We start from the raw sequence: 18,668 nt of genomic DNA, 5'->3' as shown, positions 1-18,668 counted from the left end.
CCTGCACCGCCATTCAATATGATCATGGTTGATCATCCAACTCAGTATCCCGTACCTGCCTTCTCTCCATACCCCCTGATCCCTTTAGCCACAAGGGCCACATCTAACTCCTTCTTAAATATAGCCAATGAACTGGCCTCAACTACCTTCTGTTGGAGAGAATTCCACAGATTCACCACTCTCTGTGTGAAAAAAGTTTTTCTTATCTCGGTCCTAAAAGATTTCCCCCTTATCCTTAAACTGTGACCCCTTGTTCTGGACTTCCCCAACATCGGGAACAATCTTCCTGCATCTAGCCTGTCCAACCCCTTAAGAATTTTGTAAGTTTCTATAAGATCCCCCCTCAATCTTCTAAATTCTAGCGAGTACAAGCCGAGTCTATCCAGTCTTTCTTCATATGAAAGTCCTGACATCCCAGGAATCAGTCTGGTGAACCTTCTCTGTACTCACAAGGCATGGCAAGAATGTCTTTCCTCAGATTTGGAGACCAAAACTGTACGCAATATTCCAGGTGTGGTCTCACCAAGACCCTGTACAACTGCCTGCTCCTATACTCAAATCCTTTTGCTATGAATGCTAACATATCATCCCGTTGTCTGCAGATCAAATGCAAAGTTTACAGAGTTGTAGAGTCACATAGCACAGAAACGGGCCCTTCGGCTCACCACGTCCATACTACCCATTGTACCTAATGTGTAGGAGGGAACTGCAGATGCTGGTTTAAACTGAAGATAGACACAAAATGCTAGAGTAACTCAATGGGACAGCCAGCATTTTGTGTCTATCTACCTGTTGTACCTACCTAGACTAATCCCATTTAACCACATTAGATCTGTAGTCTTACTATCACATTAAATGTCAGTCCTCCAGTTGCCTGCAGATCTAATGCAAGAACCACAGATTTGTTGGAATCATGCAGCACAGAAACAGGCCCTTTGGCCCTGCGAGTCCATTCTGACCATCAGCCACCCATTTACATTCATCTGACAGTAATCCCATTTTATCTCCTCACAATTCCACCTAAACCCCAGCACCCCTGTGATTCTACCTCTTATCTACACAATAGGGCCAATTTACAGTGGCCAATTAATCTACCAACCTGCGTGTTTTAGTGATGTGGGTGGAAACCAGAGCTCACAGGGGAAGCCCAAGCGATCATAGGGAGAACATGTGGATTCCACAGGCCATGGGTTAGGATCGAACCCAGCTCACAAGCACTGTGAAGCAGCGGCTGCTGGTTGTGGCACTGTACCGCCTGCTAATTGTATGTGCAGAGAGAGGCCCTGGTTCTGCACCAACAGTAAATTGGCTCTGTGTGTCATGTACACCAGAATTTCTTATATCAGCATCTAGTATATCCATCAGAGCAAACACAGGTGCAGAAACCTAAGTCCACTGGCTTTACAGAGGGCTGTAGGCATGCTTCCTACATATTATGTGGAGAAACTGCACACTACCCCATCATTTCAAGCCTGTCAACATTGTTTATCTGTTATATGTACCAGATATGAGGGTAACCATTAAATTCTTGATGCAACTTTAAAGGCTCATTAGATGCAAAAATAAGGACGAAGAATATGCAATATAAGAAATTGTCAGTTGTTAGACCATGTTTGTGTAAAAAAAACAAAGTATACAGAGCAATTATAGTGGTGGAAAATCTGCAATGGTTCGGTGCTGAGATTGTGGTTAGGTTTTTGCAAGGTGCTTCAAGAACTTGATGGTTGAATGGAAGGAGCTGACCTTGAACCCAGAGGTCATGGTTTTCAAGCCCTGTACCTTCTTCCCAATAGTAGCCACAAGGTGGCCAAGGTGTTGTGAGTCTTTGATGATATTTGCTGTCTTTTTGAGTCAACGCTTCCTGTAGATTCCTTCAATGGTGGGGAGGTTAATACACGTGATGGGCCAGGCAATGTCCACCACACTGAAGCTTCCTCCCTTCCTGGGCATTTGAATTTTCAAACCAGGCCAAGATGCAACCGATTAGTATCCACTGCACACTTGTAGAAAGGTAATACTGGATTCAGTGACATATTTGGATGATTACTCAGGAACTTTCCTCTTATCCGTGCTTTTACATTGCAGTTGCAGCAGAGCTGTGACACAACTGTGACTATGATGTGCAAGTAAGAGACTCCTGGTATTCTGCATGCCCTCAGATAGTTTTTCTGGACATTTCATTTCCCATTGAAGTACACATTCTATAAACCTAATTAGATCCTCCAATTCGGCAACATCCACAAGCTTTGAAATTGTTCTTGGCTCCAAGACATAAATGGTTAACATACATTGTGGGCATCCTCACCACGTGGATCCAGACCAGCAAACGTTGGAAGCTCAATCCTGCCACCCCTCAGGACAAGCGTACACACTGTGCAAAGCAGAACACCATACTGGGTTGGCAGGAAAATACCCAAGGGAACAAGCAAGCATCAGATCTCTTCCAAGAAGACGCGATCATGAGATAAGGGCCGTCTCAATGCCGTGACCCATGAACGAGCCAAATATAGAGTGTGCATGAAGCAAAGTTGAGTTATCCTTGATTAGAGGCACCTGTTTCGTGCTGAGTTATTGGACTGATTATGAATACTGATGTGCCTAACAGCACTCACTGTTAATTATAACTAAATTGGACGACAACTTCCAGAGCAATTGGAAATATAAACTCATGGGTTGCTGTCTGAGGATTTGAGTCAAGACTTAAGTTTAGAGCCAAGAGAGTTTAAATGATTTGAATTCCTCCCAGTGCTTCCTGAGAAACCTGCACGCTGTGTAACCGCTTAAAACGTTAGGAGATTAGTTGTCCGGCTGTGGAGAAAGACTAAGGATATTTACAACAGACGCCATGTTTTGGCATCATTTTCAAGGTCTAAGCTGCAGCTGACCATAAAGGCCCATCGCCTCAATCGGATTGTCCAGGAAACCGTCCTTCCTCTCTTCGCCCGGCCACCATTCAGCCTTTGTGCTATGGGGGTGCCTCCTGCAGTCGACCTTAAAGGCACAGAAGGGAAGACCCCGGTTCTTCTTACCGGCCCTTTGTTCTCGGGTCTGCTGTCACCGACTCCATCCACCTTCCCCTCCAGTTCTCCGGTCCTTGGGGAACCTGCAGGGTGTGCTCGGTGCCCTCCCCACATAGGTGGGTTTCCCGGTTCTGCGGTGGGCAAGCCAGGCCTACTTCCAGGGTATGGCCACAGCTCGATGGTCCTTCTGGTTAGAGTTGGGCCATTTCACTCCGTATCCTTTCAGTGTTATCATAACTTGTTAAGACTGCCAAACAACTTATTTTAACACGTGGTTTCACATTACTTTCCTCTTATAGTGTTGGAGATTGAAAATCTGCTCGATTTTTCATTCACTTTTTCCTTTGTAATATTGAGTTATATGATTTGTCTTCCTTGAGTTGCCAGTGGTTAACCAGTAGGAAGATAGGAGGAGAAGAAATTAAAATGGTGGCACATATATGATTAGCACGTGACTTGCATTTTGTATTATTATAATGGTTAATACAAAATTTTCTAATTTTATTTTAATTCCATCTTTCTTTGCCACTCTTTATTTCACTTTCTGTCTTGGATTAGATCTGCAATTCAATATTTCATTTTACACTTCCTGTTTTAGTTTCTGTATTGGTGTTGGTATTGAGTGGTATTGGTTTATTATTGTCGCAAGTACAGAGATACAGGACGACAGGGAGTGTAAAAGAGTAAATAATCGAAGTGGAGAATATAGTGATACAGCTATGGAGAAAGTGCAGATTTAAAAAAGTGTGAAGGCCGCAATGAGGTAGATTGGAAGACCAAGAATTCATCCCGACATCTCATGCTCAGCACCAATCTGATTGATAAATGGGATGGATGGTTACTTTCCCTGTTAGCACAGGTCCCAAATCTCCAGTAGAGTTACCTGGTCTTCTGAACAAAGAGTCCATGGAGCAAGTGTAAATAGGGCCTCCGTATATGAATGCCGATTAATGGCTGATGTATGACGGTTACCCCATGTTGGAAAAAATCAGGACTGACATCTTCCTCAATCACTCAATCAATTCACTTAATCAATAATTATTAGCAGTGCAACGCTGGGATGCATCACCAATCTTAAGGATAGGCACCACCTATAAGTTCTGACAAAGTTTATCAGATCTTAAACACTAACTCTGATTCTCCCTCCACTGATGCTGGAAGGAGGGGGTGGGGTGAATTGTGCTGACTTGGTGCAAAAGGAAAAAAATGTGGAGCATGAACAAGAAGGTAGGCCCTTAGTTGTTTAGGTCATAGGTGGTCTTGACAATAGTGAAAATTCTGCACACATTATGATTATCAGTGAGTTCCTGGACCTCCTGTACTCTTTCCACCCACCATCGGTCTGTAGGTCATAGGTTTCCTTGGCCTTGTCCTTCAGTTGCTCATCAAACTGTTTCTGTTCCCTCATGGCAGAGTGTCCAATTCAAGAACCTGTTTTTTATGATTAATGAGTTCTTTGATCTCTTGGGCATTCTTGTCCAACCAGCCATAGCGTTTTCTGTAGAAAAGCCATGAGTTTCCTTACAGAGAGTATTTATGGTGAACCTCAGAGCAATCCAAGCTCATGGACAGCATGAGGCAGAGAAGCTTCTGATGTATGGGAGTGAGGAGGGAGCCATGCAGTAGGGTGCAAGAGAAAGGGAGCATTGTGTAAAGGTGGGAGGCGTGTAATTGGAGGAAGTGGGGTGACGGTTTTAATGGCCTCCTCTTTATTCTTACACTGTGGCCCCTGGTTCTGGACTCCCCCAACATTGCAAACACTTTTCCTGCATCTAGCTTGTCCAGTCCTTTTATAATTGTATATGTTTCTATAACATCCCTTCTCATCCATCTAAATTCCAGTGAATACAAGCCCAGTCTTTCCAATCTTTCCTCATATGACAGTCCCGCCATCCTGGGGATTAACCTTGTGAACCTACGCTGCACTGCCTCAATTAGGAGACCAAAACTGCACACAATACTCCAGATGTGGTCTCACCGGGGCCCTGTACAACTGCAGAAGGACCTCTTTACTCCTATACTGAAATCCTCTCGTTATGAAGGCCAACATGCTATTAGTTTTCTTCACTGCCTGCTGTACCTACATGCTTACTAGCGGTCAAGAGTCAAGATGTTTAAATGTCCTGTGTACTAGGATCAGAGCAATTAAATTCTTTTTACAGCTTTACATGCACATTAACACAGCAACACAATAAATAATTATAAATAAACAATAACATAATAAATGGTCAGTCATGCTAGGTAACCAGACTATAATAGAGAAAGCCAAAGTATATAGTGCATCTGTTCTGCTGCTGGCAAAGCATTGGAACTGGTTATACAGCAACACTGGGTGCAGGTCCCTCTCATGACTGGATGGATCAATAGCTTCTGCCATTATGTCTTGGTGTTGCCAGCATCCTGTCAAGACACAGGAAATTTAACCTTGGTGAGTACCTAAACAGTTAATCCTAGGGACCATGCCAATGTTTATCTCTTTATCAATGTTGCTAAAATAGATCATAGAACATAAGAATATAGAACAGTGGCAGGTTAACCTACTAACCTGCGCTCATTAGGGACATGGGAGGAATCCGGAGCAACTGGAGAAAACCCACAATGTCACAGGATGAACGTGCAAACTCCAAACAGACAGCAGCCGAGGTCGGGATTGAACCTGCATAAGGAAGCTGTGAGGCAGCAGCTGAAACTGCTGCATCACTCTCTGCCATCCTTTGTGCTCCAATGTCCACAAATTGTTCTAGGTGCTACAGCGATGAAAGTCTCTCTGTTACATTCTAGCATCTGGGACATCAATGACATACTGCAGCTTCCTTGCAGAATGAGTGAATCCTCCAAATCTGCACCCGCAATTGTATCCTGGGTAGTTAAGGTGGAGAATTGAACAAAAAACACTTAATGCCACTGAAGAGCTTCTTCAGGTCAGCCTGGTTACTTTAGGCCTGACCAAACCCTTCACCATATCCATTTGCTTGCTATACCATAAATGCACTTGCATTGGAACAAACTGCATTGAGATGCATTGTTTCTTCACTTGTGGAACAACTTCATGCTTATAAACCACGTTCTGACTCAAGGGTGTGAAAGGCTCTATTTAAATGCAATTCTCTTTGGGGTTTTTTTGCTTGGAAGATATCCATCAATCCTGAAGTGATGCATAGATTTGCAGTTTTCACTTTCCTATAGCCACCCCCAACAGAAGGGCAGCACAGTGGTGCAGCGATAAGAGGTGCCAGAGGCCCGGGTTCAGTCCTGACTGGAGTATGGAGTTTGTACATTTCCCCTGTGTTCATGTGGGTTTTCTCCAGGTGCTCCAATATCCTCCCACATTCCAAAGATGTGCAGGTTCGTAGGTTAATTGGCATCTGTAAATTGTTTCTAACATGTAGGTTGTGAAACTGGGATAACATTGAACTAGTGTACAGGGATCGTTGGCCGGCGTGGACTTGGTGGGCTGAAGGCGCTGTATCTCTAAACTAAACTAAATATGTGACAAATATGTTGACGCTACTCTTTCAAGTAAGTATTATATGTTCTTAGGGACAGGCGAGGTGCAGAAGAAAATCAAGCATGAGCTCAGGTTAACAGCACTCCAGATGAACAGTTCTGTGAAATGCGTGAAGATTTACATCTGTGCCTCTCGCTGGTAAATAAAGAATTATTTTTGACTGTTTACTCTCTCGATGAAATAACGCCCAAATGAACTCCCCATCCCAAGCCAAACCCAATCAATATTATGGGATTGAAGGAATGCTTCACGCTCCTTACTTTTCCAAAATAATATGTTTTCCTTCATTCAGAGCTTGAACTTTGATCCTCCTGAAGGAGAAATTAAACTAGAAAAGGTTGCAATCCCTGTTAAGCTCACTTATTTTGGCCTCAGGCAATGTTTAACATGACCAATACTTGGAGTTCTTTTAACTTATTTAATGTACTTCAAGCAGTTGTAGAGTCATAAAACACGGAAACAGGCCCTTCAGCCCATCGAGTTTGTGCCGGCCATCGAGCACCCATTGCCACTAAAACTACACCAGGCTGGAGAATTGAGCAAGAGCAGGAATATGTAGGAGGTGATGAGGCAGAGCAAGGTGACCTGACTTAAAATTCATGTTACTGAGATGACAGAAAACACTCCACACAGAGGCCACAGACTGGAAATCTCTCTGCTATAAGATGTTGAGGCTGGATTTATTTAACACCTCACCCCTGGGCACTGCTAGATTTTGTTAGCCAATAACATTCTAAGTTTGGGAACCAAGATGAGTGTCTGGAGTTAGGATGAGTAGAAAGGAACTGCAGATGCTGATTTTTACCGAAGATAGACACAAAGTGCTGGAGTAACTCAGCGGGTCAGGCAGCATCTCTGGAGAGAAGGATGGGTGATGTTGTCGGCCCTGATTTGTTCTGTGCTTTCCCTACCACCCGTTCCATCCCCTTTACTTTCAGCCTGAAGAAAGGTTCTGACCCGAAACATCATCCATCTTTTTCCTCCAGAGATGCTGCCTGACCTGCTCAGTTACTCCAGCACTTTGTGTCTATCTGTCCGAAGTTAGGCAATGGGTGAGCCACGAGTAAATTGAATGGTAGAGTAGCTTTGAGGGGATGAATGGCATACAGTGTTGGACCCAAGGCTGTGTTGAGATCTTAGGACAGGGGTGATTGTGCAGAAGTGATGCACATTCTCTCCTTATAAGTGTCCCAGCTCTACCCACATTTTAGAATGGCAGATACAGCAACCATGAACTAGAACGTGGAAATTGTATTGACTACGAAATTCAACATACTTGTATCAGACTGTATCCAATACTGTATCGGAATCCCAATTGCCCAATTGCCACCAGAGGAGTGTAGGAAGAAACTGCTGATGCTGGTTTAAACCGTAGACACAAAACGCTGGAGTAACTCAGCGGGTCAGACAGTATCTCTGCAGAGAAGGAATGGGTGACGTTTTGGGTCGAGACCCTTCTTCAGACTGAAAGTCACAGGAAAGGGACTTTGAATTGCAAGTGGAGGGATGAGCTACCAAAAAGATGCAAAGCACAGCCTATGTGATTCGAGAGCGTGATTTTCAGTCTGAAGAATGGTCTCGACCCGAAACGTCAACCATTCCTTCTCTCCAGAGATGCTGCCTGTCCCTCTGAGTTACTCCAGAATTTTGTGTCTATCTCCACGCAAGGAGTGTTTGGGCAGCATCCTAATTTGCATGATATACAAAAGGACAAAGGACAAAGGACATTTATTGTCACATACACTAATTGGTACAGTGAAAATTGAGTTACCATGCCGCACACAAATAAGATCAACACACTATAGAATTTAACATTAAACATAAAATACACCCCCCCACAGCGGAATCAACGTTTCCCATTGTGAGGGAAGGCAACAAAGTTCAGTCCACTTCTTCTATGTTCACCTGTGGTCGGGGCCTATTGAGGCCTCCGCAGTCGCCGCAAACGGCGGCCCGATGTTTCAGGCCCTCTCGCTGGAATGATGGAACTCCGGCGTCGGAAGAACACTCTCAGCGGCTTGGAGTTCCGAATCGGCAGCTTCCAACCGGAGACCGCGGCTCCCTAAGTCCACAGGCCGGGCTGTGCGGAGCTCCAACACTGGCGACCTCGGCGAAAGATCCCAGGCCTCCGCGGTGTTTAAAGTCAGCGCCGCCCATGGCTGGGAGCTCCGCAAACCACAGCTCCACGGTGTTAGAGTCGGCAGTCCCAGCACTCCGGAGCTTCCAACACGGCGACTCCAGTAAGGCATCGCCCGCTCCGCGGTGGTACTTCAGTGCTCCGCCGCTGCAGAAGCTGAAGCTCTGGCCGGTCTCCAGCAGGAAAGGCCGCGCCAATCCAGATGGTAGGCCGCGAGGAGGGGGCGAAGTTGCGGCTCGGAGGAAAAACGCTTCCTTGACCAGGTAGTGACTGAGAAAAACAGTTTCCCCCTCTCCCCACATAAAAAAGACTAAAAGACCTCCAAAACAAAACTTGTGACAGACTAAAGGATGAAAGGATGAAAGGACGAACAGCTGCAGGCGAGGCTGCCACACTCAATGGCGCCACCACAATACCTTACTGATATTACCTCCTCATCCTATATTATAAATTTCCCCACCTTTTGGCTGCTTTGTCTGCTCTCGAATAGCATAGGCTGTGCTTTACATGTTTTTTGGTAGCTCATGTCTCCACTTGCAATTCAAAGTTGCTATGGATTCACAGGCAAACCAAACGGTGACTTTGTTTGATTGCAGAAGGCTTCTGTGAGCTGCTACATTGCTCTTCATCATTGATGCCATCAAATACATTTGCAGCCCAGTGTGTCAGAAGGATTTTCCTCAGCTTCAGATCAGAATTATTTCTTTCACGGCCTTTGAAATAACTTCACCATAAAAAAAGTCAGTTTAGATTGCAGATTATGGGAAATGGTAATGTATGAGGTAGGTGTCACTTGTTCCAATACACAACAGCTCATCGCAACATACTCCCACCTGAATCCCCAGTGCATGACGACACTGCAATCACTACAGTGGCTGCAAGTCTTTTTATTCATCCAAGTGCCGTGGGCTGTGCGGGCTAATCTGGCATTTAATGGCATACCCATGATTGCCATTGAGAAGGTGGTGGTTCTTGAACTGCTTCAGCCTTTGAGGTTGTTCGGGATGGGGTCAGGATTTTTACTCAGCCATGTGAAGGAACGGTGATATATTTCCAAGTCAGGATGGTGCGTGGCTTGGAGGGTAAATTCCAAATGATGAAAATCCCATGATTTTTCCGTGCCTTTGTCTTCTACTGAGCAGAGATTTGGAATTTAGAAGGTGCTGTCCAAGGAGTCTGCGATTGATCTGATGTTTTGAAATGCAATTTCCTTTATTTTTAATTCTGGCATTGTAAGTGTAGTGTACATTAATTCTGGCACTAGCCTTGCAGGGACCCTCAGCAGATTTGTGCTTAGACTCCAGGCCTGCAGGGGTTACAGCACCCAAATGGACCAAGTCTTTTGCAGGGTAGAAGAAAATCTAACCACTGCAGATTGTGGGAAACTGAAAAGAAAACATAAAACGCTGGAAACACTGCATGTTGGGTAGCATCATTGGAGAGAAACAAAGTTAAGCGTGTAGGAAGGAACTGCAGATGCCAGTTTACACTGGATAGACACAAAATTCTGAAGTAACTGGCAGACAGGCAGCATCTCTGGATAGATGGAATAGGTAGCGTTTCGGGTCGAGACCCTTCTTCAGACTGAGAGTCAGGGGAGAGCGAGACATAGAGATATGGAAGGGTAAGGTGTGACAATGAGATATCAAAGGAGACGAAGATAAAGGAAAATGTAGAATAGATCATTGTTAGCTAGACGAAGGTGACAATGCTTACAGAAATAATATTTAATCAGGAAGACAGTTAAACTAGTCGGGGAACGAGGATGGGGGAGGGACGGAGAGAGAGGGAAAGCAAGGGTTACTTGCAGTTAGATAAGTCAATAGTCATACCGTTGGGTTGTAAGCTGCCCAAGCGAAATATGAGGTGCTGTTCCTCCAATTTACATTGGGCCTCACTCTGACAGTGGAGGAGGACCAGGACAGAAAGGTCAGTATGGGAATGGGTGGGGGAGTTAAAGTGTTTAGCAACCCGGGGATCATGAAGGTCCGCCCAATGCAAATTCTAGGAACAGCAACTCATATTTTGCTTGGACAGCTTACAGCCCAGCGGTATGAATATTGGCTTCTCTAACTTCAACTGGAATGACTGTGCTTCTGCGATACAGCTCAAATTAGAGTGCACAAGGTCTCTGTTGTTGCCTCCCTCATGTGCCTGGCAGAGCTTCACAAATCAGTCTGCGGGTTTCATATCACTGTCCGTGTCCAGTGGCCTCTGTTCTTAAACAAGATACAGAAGAATCAATATCGAAGTTCTGCAGGGATCTTTCAAGAGAGTCTTTGAATCTGTGTTTCTGTCCACCAAATGATCATTTGCCCTTAGTCAGCTCTCCATAAAGTAGCTGCTTGGTATTCAGTCAGCAGCCATCCATCGGACATGTCCTGCCCACCTAATCTATGATCATTTCAGCAATGTGTAGATGCTGTGGAGGTCTGACTGGGACAGAATCTTGCTTGGAATCCTGTCTGAACACTTAGTGTGAAGCATTCTGTGCAGTTAGGTCAGGATGGAGTGGTTAGGCTGTCTGGTATGTCTGCTGACATGGACGGTGTCCAAAAGCAGAGCTGGCTTTTGCTATCCTGTTGATGACTTCTTTGTCAATGCTAACAGATCTTGAGAGTGTGCTGCAATTCTTTTTATTCATTCGAATGCTATGGGCTTTGCAGGCAAATCTGGCATTTAATGGCCTACCCATAATCGCCATTTGAGAAGGTGGTGGTGAGCTGCCTTCTTGAACCGCTTCAGCCTTTGGGGTGTGGACATGTTGTTAGGGAAGGAGTCAGGATTTTGGCTCAGCCATGGTGAAGGAATGGTGATATATTTCCAAGTCAGGATGGTGCGTGGCTTGGAGGGTAAATTCCAGATGATGAAAATCTGGAATTTATTTATGTGAACTTGCCCACGACTTCTGCTTCTGCTTCTGCTTGTTTACTGCACAACCGCCAACAGTGTGGAGGTTACGCTCGCATGGGCACTGATTGCAAAAGGGTTATTTAGATTTTTCTGTGGGCAAGTTTGGTGAGATGATATATGTCCAAATTGTCGAGCTGTGACTTGAAGAGTGACAAGGTTGGTGCACACCTGGTGGTGTCAGGAAGGATGTTCCACTCTGGGATAGTCCATGGATATAGTGACTGTAGATAGTGTGGAGGAATTGCAAGTCGGTGGCAGGTTAAGTCTATTTTTGCACGAATGGCGACAGATAACCTCTGACACGTATATACTGCATAGTATAATTGGTTACAAAATTGAGTTCTTGGCTAACACGTTTCCACCTAGACAAGAAATGCCGAGTCGGGCGTATATTCGTTCCAAAAAGGAAACTTTGGATATGCAAACAGAGATAGAGGCATTGCATAAAAAAGGAGTGATTGAGTCCATGAGAAAGAGGAATATATCTCTAACATATGCTCAAGGGAGAAGAAAAATGGTGGGTGCCGTATCATTCTTGATTTGTCAAGCTTCAATTCAAATGTGCAGTATAAACATTTTAAAATGGAAAATTTCCACACCACTAAACAGCGAATTACTGAGCATTGTTTTATGGCATCCATCGATCTTAAGGACGCATATTATTTGGTTCCTATTCATAGGAATCACAGGAAATATCTGAAGTTTAGCTGTCTGGGGTAGTTGTGGCAATTTAAGGTGTTACCTAATGGTTTAAGCTCAGCCCCTCGGCTATTTACCAAACTGCTTAAACCAGTGCTTGCCCTACTCAGAGCTGAAGGGCATATTGTTGTGGGCTTATAGATGACATTCTGATAATCGGGAGAACGTTGCATCTCGCAAAGCTAGCTGTTTCAGCTGCCAAGCTTATCGTTGAGAAATTGGGATTTCTCATCCATCCAGCTAAATCCAGGCTGATACCGACCAGATTATTTCTTATTTAGGGTTTATCATCAATTCAGCAGAGATGTCTGTGACCCTGCCCATGGAGAAAAAACAAAATTTGGTAGAGGCTTATTCAAATCTACTGATTATTGAAAAAACATCTATCCGCCAGGTTGCTTGGGTAATTGGCAAGATAGTAGCCGCATGTTATGGGCCTATGCATCGTCGGAATCTGGAGCGTGAAAAGGATCAGGCACTAAGACTCCACAAAGGTCATTTGAACAGATCTATGCAGTTGTTGTCAGAGTCTAAAGCTGAATTACAATGGTGGATTGCGAATATTCATCATTGTTCAGGCGGCTTTCTACCTAGTAAACCCACAACAACACTGCAGAGTGATGCTAGTGAACTAGGATGGGGTGCAACTAACACCGTCACTAGTTGTGGTGGTAGATGGAACAAGGAGGAGTTACGCCTTGGTCGAAAATATGGCATAAATTATTTGGAAATGTTGGCAGCATTTCATGCCTTGAAAGCATACTGTGGGAAGGTACATGGTGTGCATATTAGAATTGGATAATTCGACGGCAGTGGCATATGTAAATCACATGGGTGGATGTAGATCACTTTCCTGTGATGCTTTGGCAAAACTTATTTGGGTTTGGTGCATAGATAGGAGCATTTGGATTTCAGCTGCTCATTTGCCGGGCAGATTTAATAGGGTAGCAGATGCTAGATCATGAAGGTTCAATGATCAAACTGAGTGGATGTTGAATCAGGTAGTATTCAACAATATAATAGCTCGTTATGGAACACCAGACATTGATTTGTTCGTCTCCAGGCTTAATCATCAATTGCCACGATATGTAGCCTGGCAACCGGACCCAGGGGCAGAAGCTATAGACGCATTTTCTATAGACTGGGGTGGAATGTTATTCTATGCCTTCCCTCCATTCTGCCTTATTGGAAGATGCTTGCAAAAGATAATGCAAGACAACGCATCAGGTATTTTAGTAGGTCCTAATTGGCCTACGCAACCATGGCAAATTAACATAATATTTCAATGAAGTATGCTTCCTTCAACCATGTTTGGTCGATTGGTGCAGTGTGTCTACATATAGACTGGTTCACTGCATGAAACCACAGAGCTTTGAAGGCTTCACTTCTGCTTCCTGCCTATAAACAAAAAATAGATAGTTGTTAAATGCTGGTCAATGGACACGGATGATATCTAACGGAACTGCTTTGAGTCAGTGGACTGGTCCATATTCAGGGATTCCGCAGCTAACCTGAATGTGTATGCCACTGCCGTGACTGACTTCATCAGCAAGTGCGTGAAAGACTGTGTGCCGATGAAGTCAATCCGAGTGTTCCCCAATCGGAAACCATGGATGAGGTACATTCACAGGTTGAGGCCAGGCCTGCAGCACACAAGTCAAACGATCCCGAGTGGCACAAGAAGGCCCACTATGATTTACGCAAAACCATCAAGGATGCCAAGAGACAATACTGGGACAAACTTGAGTCCCAGTATAATCACTCAGACACACGGAGAATGTGGCAATGTTTGAATAAGATAACTGGCTGTAAAGCGAGGTCATGCAACATCATTGGTGATAGAGCAATCCTACTTGATGAACTGAATGTTTTCTATGCTCACTTCGAACAGAAGGGCAACAGGGCAATGACACCTGGCCCTTCAAACTCCAATGTGCTTCCTTCCAGGGTGACTGTTGCAGAGGTTAGATCGGCCTATCAGAGGGTGAACCCACTGAAAGAAACTGGACCAGACGGAGTTCCTGGCCGTGACCATAGTAGCTGCATGGACAAGCGAGTAGCAGTACTTGCGGACATCTTTAATCTCTCATGCATGCACACACATACGCAGGCATATATATATATATGCTTATATACGCTTATACATACATTCATGTATGGAAACGTGCACATGCACCCAGGCACATACATGTACCCAAATAATGTGCACACACAGGCACATGCAAACAAGTATACACTCAACAACATGTACACATGCACTCACACAAATGCACATACACATACACATGTACCCATGCATACACACAATGCGTATGCCTATATATGCACACACATGTGTACATACTAACACATACACACAAATGTGTAGATAACACTAGGAAACGCACACACATTTAGAAATATATATATTTAACCATCAGGGATAGAGCACACCTGCTTTTGGTCACAGGTGTTAGGAAGATTAGTCTGTCCATCGGGTTTGTACAGAACTCAGGCGGGGACTGGGAACCAGGTTTGGCATCCCACTGGGCTGACATTCAAGGCGTGGAGATGTAACAGGAGAACATGCCGAGAGTCTCACTGATTCACATCAGAGGCAGCACATAATTTGGCTCTGCGTTCTTCCGTAAGGCCATCACTGCTGTAGTGGGGGTGGAAAATGCTTGCACTGCTTCAGATGATCCATAATGTGAATACTGCTGATTCAATATTACAATAGGAATACTTTATTGTCACATGCGACTAGGCACAGTGAGATTCTTTGCTGGTATACACAATGTATACAAATAGCAACCACCTACGACGCTGACAAAGTAACAAAGCACGCCGGCTCCCCCTTTTGCTTCCCCCGGGTCGACCCGCGAGGCATCGCCGCCGCCGCGAGGCTTCACCGCCGCCGCCGAGCCCCCACCGCTGTCGACGCCCCACTTCACGCCTGCGTTGTGCCGATCCGGGCCCCAGTCGCGGGCTCAGTCGGCTGCTTCGCCCGACCCGAACTCCGACCCGCAAGGCCCCGGCCGGGCCCCGATCTATGTGGCGATCCAGGAGGCATCGAGACCGCGGCGCCTCGATAAAGGCCTCCGGCTGCGTTCCCAGTCCACAGCCGCGGCCCATCGGGCAGCCTTCCTAATTCATGCATCATCAAGACTGCAGAAAAGCACAATGGCCAGTCTCCCTTACCGCAGATTAATTATTAGGCAAAACCATTCCAAGTGCATCGGTGTAAGGTGTCCTTCATCATAAGTCTAGTTGCAGAATGCTCGGGGGAAAGCTGGAGTGTGCAAGTATATATTTAATCGGGTACGATTTTACTGCAGTTTCACCAGTTTTATCGGAAACACTGCTCACATACAAGAAACTACAGATGTTGGTCAACATAAAAAGTGCCGGAGTAACTGCTGGACGAGGTCTGAAGAAGCGTCCTGACCCGAAACATCATCTACCCGTGTTCTCCTGAGATGCTGCCTGACCTAACAGAAGTGCAAATGTACACAATGAACCAAATAGTCCATGATAGTGCAGGAGGTGGTCCATAATATTCCAATGCAGAGGTGGGTTTCTACCACACTGGAAACCAAAGGAAACGATTTCCAGCAGCAATTAACCTACCAACTCGCACGCCTTTGGGACGTGGGAGGAAACTGGAAACTGGAGCACCCGAAGGAAACCAAATGTGTAAGAAGGAACTGCAGATGCTGGTTTACACCGAAGATAGACATAAAATGCTGCAGTAACTCAGCGGCCTAGGGAGCATCTCTGGAGAAAATGCATATGTGACGATTCGGGTTGGGAAGGTCTCATTAGTTTCACTCATTATCACCTTCTTCAACCAACAACGGACCATTGTGGACTCCACCTTTCCGTTGTTGCAGGTTTTGATTTGTCCTTTTGCGTACCTTTCATTCATTTATCTTTTGTACCTCTTCATATCTCTAATTTCCCTCTCCCCTGACTCTCAGCATGAAGAAGGCTCTCGATCCGAAACTTCGCCTATTTTCTCCAGAGATGCTGTCTGACCCGCTGAGTTACTCCAGCATTTTGTGGCTGTCTCGGAAGGAAACACAGGAAGAACGTGCAAACTCCACACGGGGATCAGAATCGAACCCCGGTCTCTGCAAGGTGCCAACATAGTCAATAGAAAAATACTGCAGATGTTACAAATCTGAGTGCGCTTCCTCCGGGAAGAGAAGCTTCGTTTGTTACTGGTTACTTTTTGTATCAAACGTCTTTGAAGGAAGAATCCAGCAAAATGCCTGGGGAAAGCGGCACACAACTGTCTTTAAATTATTCACCATTTCTTCTTGGAGGAAGGGGAGGGGGGAATAGGGGGCGGGGAGGCAAGAAACATTAACGTCCTTCGCTTTTCTTTATTCCCACTGTCTATTTAAAGGATTCACTAGGCTCGTGTCAGGGGGGAAAAGAAAATAAGTTGTTTTTTCGAAGAGGGAGGCGAGAAACTCAATGGTGCGTGTACCTTTAAATGTTAAAGCTCAGATCGTGGCAGAAAGCAAAAGGCTGTGCTGTAACATCACTGATAAGACACGAGGTCCCCAAGGTAAAACAGCTGACGGCTACTTAAATGGCATCGTCTCGGAGTGGAAGGTTAGACATGCCGGAGCTCAGTTGTAGGAGGACTTAGAGGAGGCAAAGAGACACAGAAGGCACTCGCCTCCCCAGGGGTGCTGCCCCCAGTGTAACACATTCCCATTTATTCATCTGCCTGCCACTGCTGTCTCTGGTTTGCATTTTTTTTACGAGCTAGCTGGAAGTTATCTGGAGCAACATTGTGGCTTGTGGTGGCGGAGAGGTTCGCTTGCTGTTGTAGGCAGCAGTCGCTGAAAGACCTCCGCTCTTTTGTCTCGCAGCTCCGACCAGGTGTTTGCCGGCGTTGCCGATAGCGACCAGGCGGCCGGTCGGTATGTCCGTACACCCGGCGTGTGCAGTGATTGAAAGCTCTGATGAACAGCGCGGCGCACACGCCAGCGGAGCGCCAGGCATTCAGTAATGGCAGCAGGTAGGGCGATCATTCTCACGGGCTGCATGTTGCATGCTGTGTCCCTGCGATGTGCTTGCAAGTATTCTCCCTCTTACACGGTTCTACTCGCTTTAAACCTCCCATCCCCACTCTGGAACGACCACTGCGCCTGTACAGCCGGCACCTTGAAACATGGCCCGCCTTGTCAAAGTGTGCAACTCATGCCGGGACATCTCTTGAACCATGCTCTGATTTAAAATGTGCATTGAATAATATATATATTAGAGAGAGATTTAAAAAATACAAACAGTGAATGGTTTGCAAGCGTGGAGCTGCTCTAGTCTCTCCCCAATAGTCATCGCCAGAGTTTGACGTGGCTTTGCCCAGTCTTGCTGCCATCTAGTGGCTGTGCATCTGTTATTGTGCTCAACGTGAGGGCAAGGGGAACCGGTCTGTGGGATCCTCCTCTGTAAATGAGGATGGGGTAGGCAATGGGGAGTGACTATCACCCAACACTGCCCCCGTTAGAGGCAATTAACTGGGTTAAAGTTGCTGTTTTACACTTCTCTCTAAATGGGCTCCCAGAAGAGTACTTCACTGGAGCACCCCCTGATGTCCATATACTGTCCATGTCCAGCTATTTCTGTGAAACAAGGAACTGCAGATTCTGGTTTAAACAAAAGAACACAAAGTGTTGGAATAAGTCAAGGGGTCTGGCAGCATCTTTGGAGAACATGGATAAGTGATGTTTCGGGTCGGGACCCTTCTCCTGAAGAAGTGTTCCAACTCGAAACATCACGTATACATGTTCTCGTGAAGAAGAGTCTCAAGCCAAAACATCATTTATCCATGTTCTCCCGAAGAAAGGTCCTGATCTGAAACATCACCTATCCATGGTCTTCAAAGATGCTGCCTGACCTGCTGAATTACTCTTTAAACATTTTTTTTTTTTAAATTGACCTTATAAGAGCCATTTCTGCCTGCCATTCTTTTCTCTTTTACTAACTGGGCTGTTGGACATGTCCAAGTACACCAAAATTACATTAGTAACAAATAAATGGCAGTGCCCAGGGATGTGTTGAAGAACAGAGAGACCTTGTGGCACAAGATCCCTGAAAGTGAAGACACAGTTGGACAGCGTGGTGAGGAAGGCATAAGACATAAGGCATACGGCTTGCTTTCTTTGGTCAAGGCACTGAGTACAAGAATTGTTGCATCATGTTGCAACTGTACTAGTCACTGGTGATAATGCACCTGAGAAATGTATGCAGTTCTGATTGCCACACAATAGAAAACATGCAATTGAGCGAGAGAAAGAAAATGCTGACAAATTTCACGAGGATATCATTGGATTTGCTTGACAACCTGTTGCAAAGAGAGACTGGATCATCTTGGGCTGTTTTCTCTGGAGCAGAG

General features: G+C 45.3%; 1 protein-coding gene across 3 annotated transcripts in view; it reads left to right on the top strand.

Annotated features, from left to right (window-relative positions):
• The first annotated feature begins 16,663 nt into the window (after positions 1 to 16,663).
• enox1 (ecto-NOX disulfide-thiol exchanger 1) overlaps positions 16,664 to 18,668 on the top strand; it is a 196,568-nt gene continuing 194,563 nt past the window's right edge. For 2 of the 3 annotated variants that reach the window (XM_033032887.1, XM_033032886.1), the window contains exon 1: positions 16,665 to 17,291. In XM_033032887.1, the coding sequence (XP_032888778.1) occupies positions 17,282 to 17,291 (10 nt within the window). In that variant the 5' untranslated portion in view covers positions 16,665 to 17,281. Of the gene's footprint in view, positions 17,292 to 18,668 lie in introns of all 3 variants that reach the window. The other variant, XM_033032888.1, reaches the window with a different exon arrangement.

This window comes from Amblyraja radiata, chromosome 14, assembly GCF_010909765.2.
Source record: "Amblyraja radiata isolate CabotCenter1 chromosome 14, sAmbRad1.1.pri, whole genome shotgun sequence".
Taxonomy (NCBI): Eukaryota; Metazoa; Chordata; class Chondrichthyes; order Rajiformes; family Rajidae; genus Amblyraja; species Amblyraja radiata.
The sequence above is the reverse complement of the archived record's forward strand: the minus strand, read 5'-3'. Positions and strand labels throughout refer to the sequence as shown.